Source organism: Struthio camelus, chromosome 18, assembly GCF_040807025.1.
Source record: "Struthio camelus isolate bStrCam1 chromosome 18, bStrCam1.hap1, whole genome shotgun sequence".
In the NCBI taxonomy this organism is placed as follows: domain Eukaryota; kingdom Metazoa; phylum Chordata; class Aves; order Struthioniformes; family Struthionidae; genus Struthio; species Struthio camelus.
Window position 1 is genome coordinate 13,044,960 of NC_090959.1, and position 17,873 is coordinate 13,062,832.

General features: G+C 46.2%; 1 protein-coding gene across 7 annotated transcripts in view; it reads right to left on the minus strand.

Moving 5' to 3' along the window:
- Positions 1–8,135: 8,135 nt before the first annotated feature.
- PMEPA1 (prostate transmembrane protein, androgen induced 1) overlaps positions 8,136–17,873 on the minus strand; it is a 64,837-nt gene continuing 55,099 nt past the window's right edge. For 5 of the 7 annotated variants that reach the window (XM_068912291.1, XM_068912294.1, XM_068912292.1 and 2 more), the window contains exons 3-4: positions 14,243–14,296; positions 8,136–14,139 (exon numbers count right to left, since the gene is read on the minus strand). In XM_068912291.1, coding sequence (XP_068768392.1) covers positions 13,591–14,139; positions 14,243–14,296 — 603 coding nt within the window. In that variant the 3' untranslated portion in view covers positions 8,136–13,590. The remainder of the gene's footprint in view (positions 14,140–14,242; positions 14,297–17,873) is intronic. The other 2 variants (XM_009683986.2, XM_068912295.1) reach the window with 1 other exon arrangement.

A 17,873-nucleotide genomic window follows, 5' to 3' on the forward strand; every position in this document is an offset into this window, starting at 1 on the left:
TCTGAACGCATTGGTTGGAGAGAAACATTCGTTCAGAAACATTAATTTCTGGACAAATGTTTACGATTAAAATGCAATTCTGATTCCACTCAAGTCCTATACTGCCGCCCTGCATCTCAGCCAAATTCGGAGACTAAATGAGAGTCTCCAGGAAAGGCAGTTCATGATTTGCAGAGATGGGAAATCCCTCCCTGGCAGTTTGCTGTTAGGGCACCAAGCTAAGGCAAAGGATGGGGTTGGGGAATCCGGCTATTTCCTCATCCAAACTTTTTTCCTTGAGGAATGAGAGCTAATGGAGAGGCTTAGACAATCTGAAAGCACTCAGCCTAAGAGGAGAAAGAAATGGTAATCTGCCCCCCAAAAACGCTGGAATGCCAGACCTTGGCTACCTGGCTCACGGTCAGCGCTCGCCAGCTCCTGAAGATCCCAGGCTCTCTCCAGGAACTGAGGGACAAATAGGAAGCGAGCCACATGCATGGTCTTCTGCCATCAGGAATGGCCAGGCACGGCCAGCGCTAGCGGAGGAAGCAGCCTGCGGTTGCACTGCTGCCCACGCAGCACTGGACGCCAGAACAGAAAAGCGATGTATTTTCTCATAAACCAAAACCTAAACAGAAAAGGCAAAAGTCTATTTTCCAAGCTCACATTTTTATTGCAGCAATTACTCATGACTAGTTGCAATTATTCATGACTCAGCCCGGGAAGACCTTAACTGATGGCAGAAAATCATTGGAGTAGGGTGTTTTCTAGCACCCTGAGAAGACACTGAGTAGAAGACACTTGACAGAAGTAAAAAAAAAAGTTAGTCTACTTCCTTAAAGCTTTACTTCACTTTGTGCTTCTGCTGTGCCCCTAGGAGTCTTGATTATGTTCCTTGATACCGTCATTATGTTCTTTGATACAGTTATTCAGACACTGCTCACACCGAAATGGAAGATTTTTCTTTGGAATATTACCAGGCTAGGGCAACAAGAGAGATCACATCCTCAGACTTCCACAAGGAGAAGCGTGCTCCGTGTCTCTGCTTCCCCGGGACCCATTGCACACAGGGTGCTTGGCCATGCTTCCTTTGGCAGGTTGCTCACAATAAAAGTTGCTTTCCCACCGTAGGTTACTGATCTGCTCTGACTTGACTTCTCAGAGGCAGGGCACGAGTACGTCTAGGCACCGTGCACATTCACAGAAATTGCATGTTCAGACAGCTTACTCAGGCATTTACAGTAAAGCTAGGCCTGGAAAGGGTTAGCAGAGGTCCAGTTTCATGCTACTCTTACAATATTACTGTAAATCTAGTCATATTTAGTATTTTTTCTTCAAGCGTAGGAATTGTGCAACCAGCTGACCTTGCACAGGCAAAGGAGAAAGAGGAAACTTTCTCGACCTCTTGTTTGCAGAGGAATGAAAACATAGCAGGGCTCAGAGATCAGAAAATAGACAGATCTCCTCCCTCCTCCCTCTTCTTACCCCCACGTTTCGGGCAGCTTTCTGGGCTGCACGGGAGGGCAAGGTGGCACCGAGGCCTGGCCCCAGGATGCCCAGGGCCGGTCCCATGGGGAAACCTCAACTCTGCCTCCTCCTTGGAAAACAAAATCAGCAGATTCACTTAGCAGAGCAGAGGGAAGCAGCAGCTCTCACACAAGACAAAAACAGGGATAAGAAAAAAAGAAACCACTGGTGGGGCCCATCCCGATAGTGCGAGAGTTGGCTTTTAACCCAGTTCTGCTCATTTGAACCTTGCTTGGTGTTCATTAGGGTTGCCTATTGATGGGGAGTCTATGTGCCCTGTGACGGACAAGTATATTAAGGAGTTGTCCGAAGTGAGCATATGCTTAAGGAACGTCCTCTTCTGCAAGAAAACCATCCGCATGAAAACACGCCCCAAGGTAAAACACGGCCTGGCTCCCTCTCACTCACACCAGCTCCACCGACCGACCAAAACCTCTGCACCTTCTCCTCAAAACGCCATGAAGCATCCAGACACTTCTGGTCTTGCATGACTACAGTCTTGGATAACTATTTTAGAGCTGCTAAAGGGCTTCGAATGCCTTATTCTTATGCATGGTAATGGGCCCAAGTACTAAAATGCTGTAAGCAACTCTTGAAAAAAGTAACTAACTGCTCTTGGCACTGACACTGTTAACTCGTAACTCATTAACTTCAATATCAGAGAAGGAGCATGACCCACAGCCCATCCTCTGCTGTGATGCAGAGCTGCTGTGGTCCCAGGAAGGACACGGCCGTTCCCAGTTTCTAGCTCAGATGACGTTCTCCTTAAAGGCCTTTTAAAGTGGCCCAGTAGCATCTGCTGCATTAGGAAACACCAGACTTGACATCTGTGCCAAACTTGCAAGCATGGCAAACGGGTATTTAAGTTGTGTAAGACAAGCTCCGCTCCCCTGGATCACTCCTAGGGAGTGGCCACGCTTTTGCCATGGGCCAGAAAGCAGCCAACCATTGGGGCACAGGAGAGGCCAGCGCCACAGCGATAGGGATCACAGAGAACGATATCTTAAGCAACAACACATCCAGCAAGACTGTGTTCCGGCTCTCTCAGGGCAGGGCACTTCAAAAAAAAGGAGCAAAATAAGCAGGAAGGAATATAGAAAAAGAAGTGCAAAAGCCTTCTTTTTTCCCTCCATTTATGCCTTGACACTAGTGAGACGACAGTAGACAGGAAAAAGCATAAGCATGGTGCAAAGCCGCTTTCAGTGGTACAGTGCATTCCTTGGTAAGGGATGGGGTGAGGCTGTTTTTTTACTTATGTCCCCATCTCTTTTTTAACCAGGCTGCTTATTAGCAATGCGCATCAACACCACAGCAATCGCTTTCTACTTCAGTTACTGTCTTAATCAAATGCAACTTCACAGAGCCACGCTGATCTAATTGTTCAACGTCCAAGTTGCCTGCATTTGCAAGAGATAGATACTCCGCGGAGCTACTTTTTGACTGGCATCCAAAACTCACCACTAGCTGCTGTGATTGTGATTTATTGCCGCTGCTAACAATCAATCTCAAGGCAAACACATGCATTTGAACCGAGAGTCAGGACTGCACAAGGGCGGAAGATGAAAACCCACCAAGAGCTGACAAGTAATGAATCCTGACCAGCAGTCACCGCTCTCCAGCATTTCTGCATTTCAAAGCCCACTCCAAGCACATTATGTCAAGTGTTTCGAGTCACCTCTCCTCCATATAGTGTGGAGCCATCAGTTTATTCGGTTAGAGCTCTAAATTTCATTACGGCACCTTTTAATCTTACCTGACAGCGGGCTGTCCAGGCGCTGAGCTGCGGAGGGAGCCGGGAGTGGTGCGCCAGCCTGCCCAGCCTCCCCTCCCGCAACGCTCCTGAGGGTGGGTGATGCTCTCCAGCCCCTGCCGGCAGCAACCCCGGCTCACGTGGGGAGCAACGGGTCTCATTAATCAGGGCGACAGAGGCCAGGCAGGGGGATGCCCGGTGCTGCAGGAGTGGCAGCAGCCACGCGGTGACGAGCGACGCTCTCGGCCATGTGGGGACAAAAACTCTGACCCCGCTCCGGCAGCACGTGCCTCTCAGAGGATACCCTAAAAATGCCCTGAACCTCAGTCTGACCTCCAAAAGAATAAGCACAGAGACACCTGCTCTTTCAGAGCGTCTATCCTTTCTCCTCATTAACCAGGGGGCTTCAGAAACTCATGGGCCAGCTGAGACCCAAACCGGTCCCATCTCATTCAGCTGCAGAGGGTTGCTGGGAAAATGTCCTCTCCATACTGGCCTTTAGCTTCCACCCAGCAAAAGAGCAAGAAAATTCCCCTGAGCCGGCCACAACCTGCCCCGGGAGATGTTTAAATTGGCCTCCTGGGACATGGGCTGATGGCCTTCACCTGGCCCCCAGCCACCCCGCTTGCCCTGTCATTTGACAAAATGCTGCTGGTCTCCCGGCACCTCCAAGGAGAGGAGGGAGCCGTCTGTCCGGTCCCTCCGCAGAAGGAGGAGGAGATGAGCTAGTGTTCAGGGAGGAACCGGATTTGCCCCTTCAGAGCTTACATGAGGTGGACCTTGAGCAGTTGTTTTCCAGCCCAGTCATGCCCCAGAGCATGAGACAGGAATTACTGCTTGTTTTCTCCGGTCTTGTCTTTTACTTTGGCCAGTAGCACTGTTACACAGTCCTGTTTTATATCAAAGCAATGGGAATTGCTGGTGTCTCTTTTACAGAAAAAAAAACCGGCGCAGCAGCACCTGTTTCGGGTAATCTCCCTTTAGAGTCAGGCTAGTCACCGACAGGGTCTCCTTAGGATCATGTTGTTTTCGTAATAAACACCAGAGTAACCCCTCGGGGTGATGCGCTCCATGCAGGAAAATTTGTTTCCAGCCAGCTTTGCTCGGGATTTTCTGTTCAGTTCAGCGAGCAGCACTAGCACAGCCGGCGGACATCGCGCCTTTCTCCACCCTCTGCCCCTGCGGGGGGGGCGAACCTGGTGGGGTCCGTGGAGACCAGCCGGGCGCCAGGGAGGCTCACAGGGGCGACCTGTCGGGGCTCCTGAAGAGCCTTGGAAAAACCGAGCCTATTGCTCCTGGCCGCAGTAACCGAGGTGCCGTTGGCATCTGCTCTCTGGTATCTAGCACCTCGGAGTACACGAGCAGGCCGAGAGCCTTCGTCCGATCGCCCCAGCTCCTGCAGAAATGCTCATCAGACCTTCGCACCTCTGCTAGGCGCCTGCCGGCTTGATCAGGATTAAATAAAATTTCCCCTTGGTGGGAAACGCTCCGTCTCTCCCTGCCATACGTGCTGAGAAGAGTAAAGACATTTTAGGTAAAACAAGCTCTTTGCTAATGCCTTTCGCAGAGAATCCCTGCAGACCCCTTCAAAGCACCAGGCACGGTGCGTTGGCAGCCAGGCTCCCGTTTGGAGGGAAAGTCAGTCCCCGCAGGTGACAAAACACATTCACGCTGTCGGGAGGAGCACGGTGTTCAGTACGCCAAGGAACACGCCTGTCCCGTAGCTGGCGGCACCGGCCGACCCTGCTGGCGCGGGCAAGCACAAGCCGGACCCCCAGGACTGCCGTAACGGAGAAGACCAGGGAGGAGAACGTGCCTGTGCCCACAGCTGAGCTGCCTCCGGAAACAGCTACCACAGCAACAACAAAAAGGATTCAACGCAGGCACAGGCAGCAGCGTGGCCAGACGGGCTGAAAGGGCGCGAGAAACGCATCCTCCGTCCGGGAGCAACAGGACCACGGCTCAACCCGACACCTGAGGAAGGCGAGCTCGGCGAGGAAACGCTGCCAAACAAAGAGGAAAAGTTTGGGTTAGGGCAAGAAAGCGTGGAGACACCAAGAAATGGTTTTGGAAAAGCGTCGCTGTGAAGCTCGGATACTTTCAAGCTGGAATTTGCGTTTTCCCATAAGCAGAGCCAGGGAGAGGCGGAAACGTCACAAAAAGGGGTTTCCATGTTGGAAGCACAGGGTAAAGCTGAGTCTGATTTTTCTTTTTAGGCCTTTTAAATTTGCAGTACAGAAATCTGTTTAAAATCAAAGTCTTTGCCACTTCTGGTTTCCAAAAGTCACAAGTAAAATTGTTCCTTCTGGGTTAAAAAAAAAAAAAAAGAGTTAAAAATAATCTTTTGCCAGTCAACCACGCTGCAGTGTCCCCAGATCACCTTATTAGCTGCAGAAAGGTAGCTTAGTAACAGCATTTTTCTGCCCATTCCCACGCACTGAGCTGGCTGCATTTGTTTTTTTCATTAAAAAAAAAAAATCCCCTTTGGAAAATGTGGTTTCATCCGAGCTCCCATTTTCTGTGGGAAGATGTTGGTTTCAGTGGGATTTTTCAGCTGTGAATCCTGAAATGAGAAATGTCATTTCGCAAACGGTGATTCAAAGCAAAACAGTGCCCGTCACCCTGCCTATCCGTCCCGCGCCCCGCTGACCCTGCGAGCCCCAGTCCCGGGAGGGCGATTTCCCTGGCCTCGGCTGGTCAGCAGATCCATGTTTCCTCACCAGACAGGATGGAAAGTGGTTGGGAACCAGCTAAGTTTCCAGGCAGGGAAATCTGCCTTCACGGCGCCTCCTCCCAGTGCCCAAGCTTTTCCCCGTCGTAAAGCGCGATCCGTCCCCGACCACCGGCAGTGCCGGGCGGCTGCCATCAGGTCCCGGCCCACGACCCGGCTGCTGGTGGGAGCACGGGCTGCCTGACGGAAACCCACGTGGAGAGTCCTACGTGTCAAGTCTGACAATTAAAGCAATGTCTTGTTACAGCAAATCAGTTTGCTCTTGCAGTGCTTTTCTGCCTTGTGCTTTCCTGCTGGGCCCTGGTCCTACCCAGACCACGTACGCGATGCTGTGCGCTGAGGAAGCCGTTCGGACTTCTATCTGTGCTATTCACAATGCATAAAATGAGGCGTGTGTCTTCCTAAGATGAGGGCCTGCGTTTCTGCGAGTGGTTTGTGAACCTAAAGAGATTCCACCGTTTTTAATCATGCCAGCGCTTGCAAGTGCTCTGCAGCCGAGGTAGGGGCAGAGCTAAGATCACAAGGAAGACGAGATCGCTTGAAGAAACACAACAGCTTGAGCTGCCTTTTTGGTCCATGCGCTCAGGCTGAAATGCAAATTTTGCTTCCCAAGAAGCACAGATCTACCTGAAAAACAGATCTACCTGAAACTGTTCCTGCCACCGGCCTCCTCATAAAACCTGCTAGAACTCCTAAGATTGCTTTCCAAAAGGAAAAAAGAAATCCAGCCCTTGAGAGCCCTGCTCCAGGGACAAAGCATCACCTTTGATTGCAAATGTGTTAAAAACTTTAGCTCCAAATACTCATGGGAAAGTTGGTTTGTCACTAAAATGGTGCTGGCAGGTTTCTGCTCACTTAAAACATGATTTAAAGGGAAAAAGGCTTCCCGACTAACAGCTGCTGTTTTATACATGGACTAGAAGGCACCAAATGCTGACAGTACGGAGCAATTCCACGTACAAGATGGTTGGTGATAGCTCCAGTATTATAACATCTCCAGAAGTTCCCAGTGATGCTTCGAGAATCACATTTTCACAGTCGAACACTGCTAATTGATTTATCACAGAGCTCTGACCGCTGGAGGCAGGTTTTGTGCACGCCAGCGTTGCAATGAGAGCAATTTAATACACGGTGCCACTCAGGAACCTTGTCTGCACAGTAACTCCCACTTTCTCCAAGAGGTGTCTGATCCCTTTGGAAACTCCTGACTCCACCAGGACACAGGGAACTGGCCAGGTTTAAACTCTGCCCTGTTCCCGGGGCTGTGAGAGCAGCAGGTGCCATCTCCCATCCGGAAGAAGTCACACAGATTGCTATTCTACAGCTGCTTAGAGCATGGGGGCATTTTGAATGATTCCGGTCTAAAGGTAAAAGGGCTCCAGACCAGACTCGTCTGGATGTTCAGCCCATCAGAATATATGACTAGTTACTGGTAAAAGCATTTGCTGAAGTAGGGAGAACGAGGCCAACGCAGCTAGGCAACAGCATGGTTTTAAAAGAAGCCAATTTCTTACCATGGGGAAAAATTAAAGCCTTCCAGTCTAATCCAGCTGCCTTTCAGGTCTGTATCACCCAGGGTCGTCTTTCCAAGCAGCAACACACAGAGGAAACCAGAAATTCCACCAAATAAGCCGTAACTGGGAGATAAGCGACACAGTCCAGGATCAGAGCCAGAAGGTGCGATTTGGGGTCCTCACTCCTGCTATGCTGTTAAGCTGCTTTCCGTCAGGACTACTGACATTTTCCAAAGTGGCCCTCAGCTTGGGCGTCTGCTGGAGCCAATTGGACGCGCCGAGCACCCAGAAGGGCCACTGAAGTCCACAGGAGCGCCTTGTGCTCCCCAAAATCAAAGCCAAGTTTCCACCGCTTGGCCATCCAAATCAGCTGGAGGTACCTCTTTCAAAAGCCAGGGTGCCTCTTTCAAAAACACTGTCTGCAACGTCACCTTCAACAGGGGCTTGGGATCAGCTAGGGAGCAGGGCTGGCAGAGGGTGACCACCTACACAGGGCTGGCAGCATTCGGTCAATCTCAGGGATCATTAGACACTTCTTACCCTCAAGAGAGACCAGAGATCCCAAGGTCTCTCCACTACAGGTGAATCTACAGGAAATCCTTCAGAAATACAAAAAGAAAACCCCTGCAAACAGTTAAGTTTTCAATCATTTTAATGTGATCACTGCAATTTGACCACAGTCTCAGAAAGAAAAAAAAAAAAAATCACACAAATTATCTGTGCTTAGGATTTAAGTCAATCTACACAGTTCTCGTTGACTGACGATTATTCAAGTTAAGACCTTCTGACCATCAGAGATGCTCTTGTCTCAAAGGCAGGATCGCAAGTGTTGTATATATTGGTGCAAAACAGGAATGCTTCATCTGGAATTAAAGCTGCGACACCTGATCTACTCAAAAGAAAACATAACTGTACACGCACGCACGCACACACAGATCTAGCATGCAAATACACCAGGAATCAACTACAGCTTCACGGGAAAACACATGGTGCGTCAGTACACGTGTTGGCCTGTTATTCAGAAGGCTACTTAACAAAGTAGGGGGAAAAAACACACAAACATTAATTTTCCAATATTCAAAGAAAAATAGGAAGAGCTTTTTAAATTACATTGTGTTGGCAAACTCTGTTTTTACGTAACAAAGCAAAAGGTGAAGGCAAATTTTCCAAAGTATTGTAAAATTTATTGTATAAGTATTGCAGCTTTTAGAATGACATATAATTGCCACTATTGGTTACTGTTACACAATAAGCGTTTACAACAGATTTTTGTAAATTGGCATCAGAGTACATATTCATACTAAAACAGCAAAATATAGATAAGTACTGCATTGCATGTGCTGTCAATAGTTTACATAAGTTTAAACTTGAACAGAACTCAGGATACAGGACTGCCTATAACAAACTCCAAAGCCAAAGCAATGCAACTGGAAGTTTAAGAAAATATTAATACAATGAAATGTGACTATAAGGCAGGCAAATTAGGACTTTAATGTTGTCCTTCATGAGCTTCTATAGTACAGCAAAACTTTGAAGCGCGGTTTCTGGAAAACTTTTTTTTTTTGTAGCTTTGTGTTGTACATAGAAAATCTCTGAGCTATACAGAGACAGAAGAGATTAAAAATTCATTCTGTTCTTGCCTAGCACTGTTAATGCTACACATCTGGATTCAGTCTTTTTTCAACCCTTAGTAAAAATGTTGGGCTTTGATTTATTTATTTTTAATATAGCAGTTAGTGCAATTTTATAGTTTTATACACATACAAAAGGGTGATTCTCAAGAGAGCAACTGGCTTTCCTTATACCCCCACTTAAGATAGAATGAATTTTGTAACACTTACGGAAACAATGCACTAGATTAGTGAAGCTGAATCTTCAAACCATTGAAATCAAGGGTTGCGAAGGGAACTTAGTTTTACCAGTGTCAGAACCAAATAAAACCCTTTCTTCCTTGCCATCCTTATTGAAAAAGCCATGTTCACATTCCAGGTCATTAAGTTTTGGTGGCACTTTTAAGAATGGTGCTTGCCATAACGTAACATAAGGAAATCTATAAAACTAACCACCCCTTTTAAAGCTAACGTGACTCAAAACTTCAAGCAAAAAGGCAGGCTAGGACAAGAGGTTGCTAAGCATTAGCAATGCCTTGTTTCTTCTGCTTTTGTTTATAAGTAAGTCATTCTTAAAAGGCCTGAACCTCTCTCTGCTGCCAGCTGCAAGGCGCCTAGAGACTTCTACGGCGTAGGACCATAGTCACACTGCTAGGACAATTCTCTCATCATCTGCACGAAGGCCGAAAGAAAACAAGTCAATACATCAGCAATCGTGTGCAAAGCAATTTCTCTGCCTAGGTGGCAAGATGGGAGACGAGTACTGGGAAGAAATGGACCCCGAGGCAAAAAGTAACATTAAATAGTAATAATAATAATAATAATAACAATAACAATAACAACAACAACAGCAACAACGACGATAATAAAAAAAAAAGAATAGATCGTTACTTCTAAACACCCATTCAGAACTTTAGAGCTGATCTGGGCCCCAACTCTGGTATCTGCATTTGAAACACACGGAAGTTTTCCGGACTGCAAAGCAGAGGGATTAAAAAAGAAGAAAGACAAAAGGTGAAAACTTGGCGCTGTCGAGGTGGATTGGAGTTTGCCCAGGCTGGCTGGGAGCTGAGGGTCCCCCCACCTGCACCTGCAGCTAACAGGCAGCGTCGGCGGAGAAGGCGGCAGCTAAACTCGTGTCTCTACATGATGTGGACTGAAAGGCAGCACCGTCACCAGAAATTTCTTGCCAATGAAGCCATCTCGTTTTACACCCATTACATACTGCATACTAGAAAAGAGTTAAATGAAACTGGACCCAGTAACTCAACAGACTGACTAATGAACTGCAAATATTTGGGGCGATGCTGGTGAAATAAAGTTCACACCGGGAGTTGATGGAGGGAAAAGAAAAGCTAGAGAATCGGCTGAAATTTTGAGGACTTCAAAGAATTAGTTTTAATTGCACTACTTTTTTTTTAGACCCTCTCCCACTACCCGACATGAGACCGTGCCATGACAAACCCCCCTCCTGATTTTTCTAGGGGTTTCGTGGCCGGATTGCTCCCATGCGACAAGACAACTCAGTTACTTAACAACCTCCAGTCCGGACGACACCTCCGTATTTACCATCCAGTTTTGGATGTGCGGCGCATACTCCACCCAAAACCTGCTGAGGTAACCATTTTTTTTTTTGTAGCAAACAAACTATTAAATCACAGAACGACCCCCCCCTCCCACCCCCCGCCCCCAAAGCCCCCAAATAAAACCCAACAATACTATTCACGCATTTTGGCTCAAGAGGGCAGTAGATATTATATTTCAGTTTGTCTTTTGGTTGGTATCTCGTTTACAATATCCACCACAGTTTCCTACCCAGGCGAGCAGGAGATGTGCATAAATGTGTTCAAGTTACCTTACAAACAGTCCAAGAAAACAAACGGCAGAAAGGGAGCACCTTACACGGCGAGGCACATCAGAGCGGGTCTCGGGGAGAACGGGAACGTTTAAAGAAGCAGTACCCCACTGAAACAAGGGATCGGAGGATCGAACGCAAGCTCCTAAGGATCAAGAGACCAGACGCTGGTTACTTGTGACGCTAAGGATGATTTTGTTTGCCCCTCTTTAAAAAGGGAGGGTAACTGTTTCTTTAATAAGGCACTAAATAGACATGTTACATAAAGGAAAGATACATTTTTAAAAACTTGTATAAATTCATCAGTTTTGTACCTTTCATGACAAACTAGATTTATTTCTTTGCATGACTTCTTTTTTTTTGTGGCTTTTTTTTTTTTTGGAAGGTCATCAAAATTTAGGTTACACGACTGTAAAGCTATGAAGATTTCAAGAGCTGTGGAAAAGCAGTCTGAATATTGAGAAGGTACAGGACTATTTCTAGGCAAAATTAAAAAAAAAGCAAAAAAAAAGATTAAACTTCAAGTTCAGCTATTCATCGTCTTCTTTAAAATATATATAAATATTGTTCAAATGGTCAGAACTTCAAAACTGTTCTCATGGTTTTTTTTTTTTCAAGTAATAGAAAAGTTGCTTAAAAACAATATTTATTGCCTTTATATCTTTCATTTATGTCACTCTACTAGATAGCATCCTGCAGAAAATGAAATTACACCTGCTTGTAAAATCTTCGCTCTTTGTGGTTCCCCTACCCAACCCTTCCTCACACTCGGAGAAATCCTCTCGCAGCAAGCGGAGCAGTGATGCCCAGCTGGTACCACCTGCACACAAGGTAGTGAGAACAGTTTTTCCCTTTTGTTTTCTCTCTCTCTCTCTCTCTCTCTCAAATTTCTCACTCGCTCATTCTGTCACATACAAATTCACCGCAAGGGTAAAACACCTATCAGACATCTACGCAATATACAAATGTAAACAACAGCATAGTAAGACAAAATGCTTCTGAAACAAAGATAAATTAAAGACGCACAACATCCAAAGGGGGTGAAGGGCGGGAGGGGGAGGACATCGCTCCACGCGGGACCATGCTGTTTTGAATGAAGAAATCTTCAGAAGAGGTAAAGGGTTTTTGCTTCTAAAGCATTAAGTATATTTCTTTAGCCTTTAATTAATACATCACAGGAGCAGGTTCATTTCCACCTATTGTATTTTATGCCTCTGTAGCTCGGATAATGAAGTAAAAAATAACAATGACCAGAGGCAGCCTACAAGAACTGCAGATATTTCATGAGACACGACTGCGCTCTTTTGTTCCGAATAAAAATTTTGGAGTTTAATATAAAATGAAAATGACGTTCAGGAACAACACACTTTTCAGCTGGTACTTTCAATGAGATATTTAAACCCCTTTGAAAGGCAGGCTACGGGTATGTTACCATTTACTCTCATTAACTTCCTTAACCACCAGTTTTAACTCAAAATTGGGCCCTTCAGTTTAACATAGAAAGAAAGAAACCAAAAAACACTTTGTTCCGTCAGACACAGAAGTTTATTCTCATCCCCACCACCCCCCTCCAAAAAGTTAGAGGTTGTCCAAAAAAAAAAAAATCAAGTAATTTTTGTTTGCTTCTGTCATTACTGACTGTCAGAAGCAGTGATTTTTATTTTTCCTTTTTTACTCCAATAATCCTAACTGATGACACACAGACACACACACAAACTCCTCTTACTTGGTAGGGAATGTATAAAACAGCGAGGGCCACTGAACCGCCCACCGGCCGACGGGCCAGGAGGGGCCACGCTCAGCTGCCTCTGGAAATCAAAGATTTGCATAAGACGCAGTCTTGCTCACAACGCTCCTCACAGGGCTGTCCTTTCAACTGTAGGATTTTTCCACCCCCTTCCAGCTAGTTTGTTCTTCACTTTGACATATATCCCTTAACAGTTTCATGGTAGACATGATAGAGGCTTTGACCAACACAAGCACTGACATATTTATATTAAAAAATAGTGCAAAATTTCAACATTTATATAAATAACTCTAAACCCCTGCTTTTGTTTTTTTTTGTTTTTTGTTTTTTTACAATGTAATACACACTTTTTGAGTTGGCACTCAAAAAATTGCCATTTTTCTTCTAGTTCAGAAAACAACTTTTTTTTTTGAATAGGCCTCTTCTAATACAAAAATACTCCTGCTCCTTACACATACACTTTCTCTTATTTTTAATATATATTTATATATTTATATTGCAGATCTTTAAACAAAATGTTTTTTGTGCAAATATTTTGTTTTTAAAGTTAAGTGAAATAATCAAACAAAAAAAAAAGCATTCACACACAGCTCAACTAGAAACAAAAAAAAAAAATGAAGGACTACAGTTGATTTTTTTTTCCTTTTTAAACGTCTAGACACAGCTCAATAAAGAAATGTTTTTGCAAGCTTTGTAGGCTTGTGCATTCAGACCAGACATAACAAGTAAATATTTATACACGGAGAGATGGGGAAGGGCTCTTTTTCTTTGCTCATCTTCCTCAACTCTCAATCTCTCTCCTTTTTCTTTTAACGAGAAGTGCAGAGTGTTTCATTTACTTTCTTGCGTGATTTTTTTTCCTTTTTTTTTTTTTTTTTTAAAAGGGGTGCCCTTTTTGTTTCTCTTTATCTTTGTTCCATGCGGTTGTGCTCTCAAGGCCATTGATTTGTGAATGATGGAGTCTGCTGCCCTCTAAGATCGAGGGCATCCCATTGTTGTTCTGCTGGTGCTGGTAAAACGTTGACCCGGGATAGTGCCCTATCACCTCGCTGTATGTTGGCGGCGGTCCTTCCATCCGACCGTTACTCCCGTAGCAGGTCGCGCTGATGCCAGAGTTACTGCTGGGGGGGCACGGCCCCCCATACACTGAGTTATCTATCAAGTCACTGTCGAAGATGGTTCTGTTGGGGGGGGCCCGGACCGACTCTCTGTTGAGCTCCATTTGCTGCTCCGGATCTCGCAGCTGTAGCGTGCAGGGTCCCTGGTACGGGGGCGGCTCCTCGCCGTCCGACAACGAGATGGTGGGCGGCAGGTCGATCTCATGCTGCATGTAGGGGTACGTTGGCTGGAATCTGTTAAAACGGTCCCTCTGCAAAAAGGATGGCACGGCGAGCCGGTCGCTGGGTCTCGGCGTGTAGATTTGCTGCTGAAAGGGAGAGAAAGAGCCAGCAAGCGTGAGTATTGTGAAACGTCGCAGCCTGCGAGCAACGGGGAAAGGTAACGGCACGCAGCACCAGCTTCAGCCTCACCTCTGTTATTCCGTTTCCTGATACCGTGCTTTCTGAAGGCCACAGGCTTCCTTCCTACGTTGGGAAGGAGAAGAGAGTTCAGAGTAAGTCTGATTATCAGCAATATTTAAGTTCCCGAAGTTTTGCAAATGGATTATGCCAGGCTTTATTCTGCAAAGAGCCTGGTGTAAAATGATGTTTCTGCAGTCAGCAGAACCGCACAGGCGAAGCAATGCAGAACAGACCCAATTCTACGGGAACAACAGCGCTACCCGCTCCAGTAAGAACATTAATTTATTAACACTGAAAATAATTCCTATAATCAAAATCGCCCTCCATTCTTACCTCCATTTATATTTAATATATCACTTACAGAATGAATGATGAGAATGACACAAGCAAATTACACTCACTTATTTGTAGTCTTTCCCCCTCCCACCCACACCCACCCAACATGTTTCTCTCCCGGGTTCAAGCATGCCAGAGGAGTATTTTTCAATTTGTGATCCATGAGCTACTGGTGATTCATAAGACATCAGAAAACTGTACATGAAATAACAGGATTAAAAAAATAAAATAAAAAAAACCCACACACCCACGTTCTGATGCATACAGTCCAAGAAATCATGAGGAAAGATAGATAGGTAGAGAACACTCAACAGTTTAGCCTAGTTTTGAATTGGCTATAAAAAAATAATATATATAGCAACAGAGCACAGGATGGTGCTGAAGTATTTCTTCCCCAAAGTGAAAAGCCCTTGGCTTAAAAAGATGGAGCGGTATAGAGGCTTCCTTATGTTGCCAGCATCAGCCCCGATCCCGTGATCAGAACCCAGGCTGTGACCACCTGAGGCGTCAAAAATCTGCAAGCCAACTTCCCCCAAACCATGAGACTAGTTTATAATTCACGAGTAAAATAAACAAACAAACAAAGACTCTTTTCATTTGCGGGCGATATTCTGAACTTACGTAGCTCACCTTCTAAACTTGTGCCGTAAGAGCTAAAATATCTAAATATTGCTAACGCTGACATACAGTAACATTGCTCCTGGAGACAGTGCTGGAGGAAAAGGAGCCAGAAGGCTCACAATTACAAACTGTAATAGCCGGCACTCCTGAGGTCCTTGCAGGTAAACCTCCAGTTCTGGCACTAGCACGTCAGGCACAGGCAGGCAGTTTACCACCGGTGCATAAAAATGCCAAGTGTTTTTTTCCTTTTTTTCCCTTTAACAATGTTTTCCATCTGAAGTCCGTTCTAGGGACCTCCCCTACACAGCAGGGCACTCTGAATGAGCAGACTGCAAACCCTCCTACTGTGAAATCACCTATTTCTGTAATAGCCACGGTGGCAGTCCAGGCAGGGTGCTGAGGTCCAGTGACCCTGTGAAAACCAATGCATTCTGCGCAAAAACCTGCAAGCTACCACCATAACTCAGACGCTTCCTCTGATAAAGTCACAACAGATTACGCCTGTCAGACGGCTCCCTGCACCCAGCCCAGGTGTCACAGGCACGTTTAGCCTAGTATCAGTCAGATGCGTCCAAGGGCAAACGCTGACGTATTCTGTGAGCCCTTTGTAGCTAACGCAGTAAACTTAAGTGGTTGAGCAGCTTCTCGACTTACAGCAAAACCACCACCGATGGCAGATAGCTCATCCTCAGACACCTGCGAAGCAGTCCACAGGAACCCTGTGACCGTGGCCTCCGTGGACAGACCCTAATTTGCAAGCCCTGCAGAAGGAGCATCAACATCGGGTACTCTGTGACCCTCCTTTGGACAGCCCAAAACATAGAGCACCCATACAGCATTAAAATGTCCAAAGCAGCTGCCAATTAAATCCCCAATTCTTCTTCTCCCCACCCTTCTTCTTCTTCTGTGTTTTTCCCAACTTGAGAATAAATTTCTTCCGTGACATTGCATGTAATATCAGATATGGAGACAATCCAATCACATTCCTGTTTTTGAAGCTCAAGTCTACACATAAACCTCAAGGCAGTCCTGTTGCCAGTGCAAGGAAAACAGTGATTTATATGGAAATGAGATGGCCCAGATTCTTTTCACTTCCCTGTGTTTTTTAGGGAACATCTCCTTGGAATACCAGAGGTTAAGTGTTATGATAATGGCATACTTTCCAGCTAAAGCTAATGAATCTACTGTTTCAGTTTTGTAAAGCATATCCATTCCACTGAAACGTCTGGCAGGCCTGAACAATACAATGCCCGTATTTTATACAGACCTTGAGACTTGACCGTGCAACTGTATACACAGGCATCAACTGTTTAGTCTAGTCCATTTTATATGTATTTCTTGCCTGTAAGGATACTCTACATTAAATTCCCCCAGCAGTTAGAAGAGCCAAGAGTAACTGCATCTGTCATAGACAAAAACCTTGTCTTTAACCCCTCTGGCACTTACTGATCTGACATCAAAGGACAGGGTGGGTTTTGCAGCCAGATCCATGGCGCGCGTCTAGCAAGCAGGCTGGGCAGACAGGCCGATTTAAACAAGCAAAGCCTCCGGCTGTCGAGCCTGCGCCTCTACCAGGGCGGCGAGGAGGGTGGCAGGGCAGAGGCAGCGGCTGAGGAGGTGCCCTGCTGCACTCGGGGTCCCGCACGCACAGCCAGCACGCGGCTCCCCAAGGGCGATTCCTGTCGGCTGCTGGGGCGCAGCTCAAACGCAGCCCTGATGTCTGCAGTGCTCTCGCTTTCAGCTTTTTACCTCCATCCAAAGGTCTCCGAGGCACTGGCTAGGAGCAGGAATCACCGCGAAACATGTGTGTTTGCTTTGCAATGTCCCCACGGCAGACTTCCTGAGCGGTGAGTACCCCGCTGCCTTATGCTAGATGCTTTATATTTAACATCGCAGTGGGCAGCGCCACTGCGCTACCCCATCTGCTTCGCCACTTCCCCTGGAGCGTGTCAGCCCGTTCGCACGAGGGCAGCTGCAGGACGGCAGGAAGCCCGGCGCTCCCCGACGCGCAGGGAGCATCGCGACCCACCGCTCGGGGGCTCTCCGCTACAGGAGGCGAGCAGGACGTCATACACCGTTAGGGGAATTACTTCCCTTCAAAATCTGCCCCACCCGCCGCTACTCACTCCAAAGCCTGGGCCCAAAATCCCTCCAAGGTATTAAGGAGGAAAACTCTCTGGCTCACAGACTAACTCATCTTTTTAAAAGTCTGCATTTGTACAACTGAGGTCTTGACACAGGATTGGTGCTCTGGATGACGCATGGATGCAAGAAGAGCGAAACAGCAGAAATACTATTAAACATGATACTTGGAGCTGTAAGGAGAAGACAGAAGACCCAGCCCCAACATAAAGTCTGCAGGAGCTGGATCTGTCCTCAATTTTTAATCATTTCTGCTGAGACTTCAGGACTTGACTCTGGAAAGGCTCTTCATTCAGCTTTGACTTTTGGAATACTTAGGACTGACTTAATCTCAACAGTGGCTCTATCCAGAAAGCTATGTTTCTTTTTGCAAAATGTTGAGATTCTGATGTCTAATGAGCAATATGCCTTTAAAAATCTCCAACAAGTATTCCATGACTCACTTCAAAATCTAAAATAACTTTTTAATTTCTTTTTAGAGATCAATCTTTGACTTTTATAGAACTGCTTGTTTTAGTAATAGCAAAGAGCTTTTAGAGTA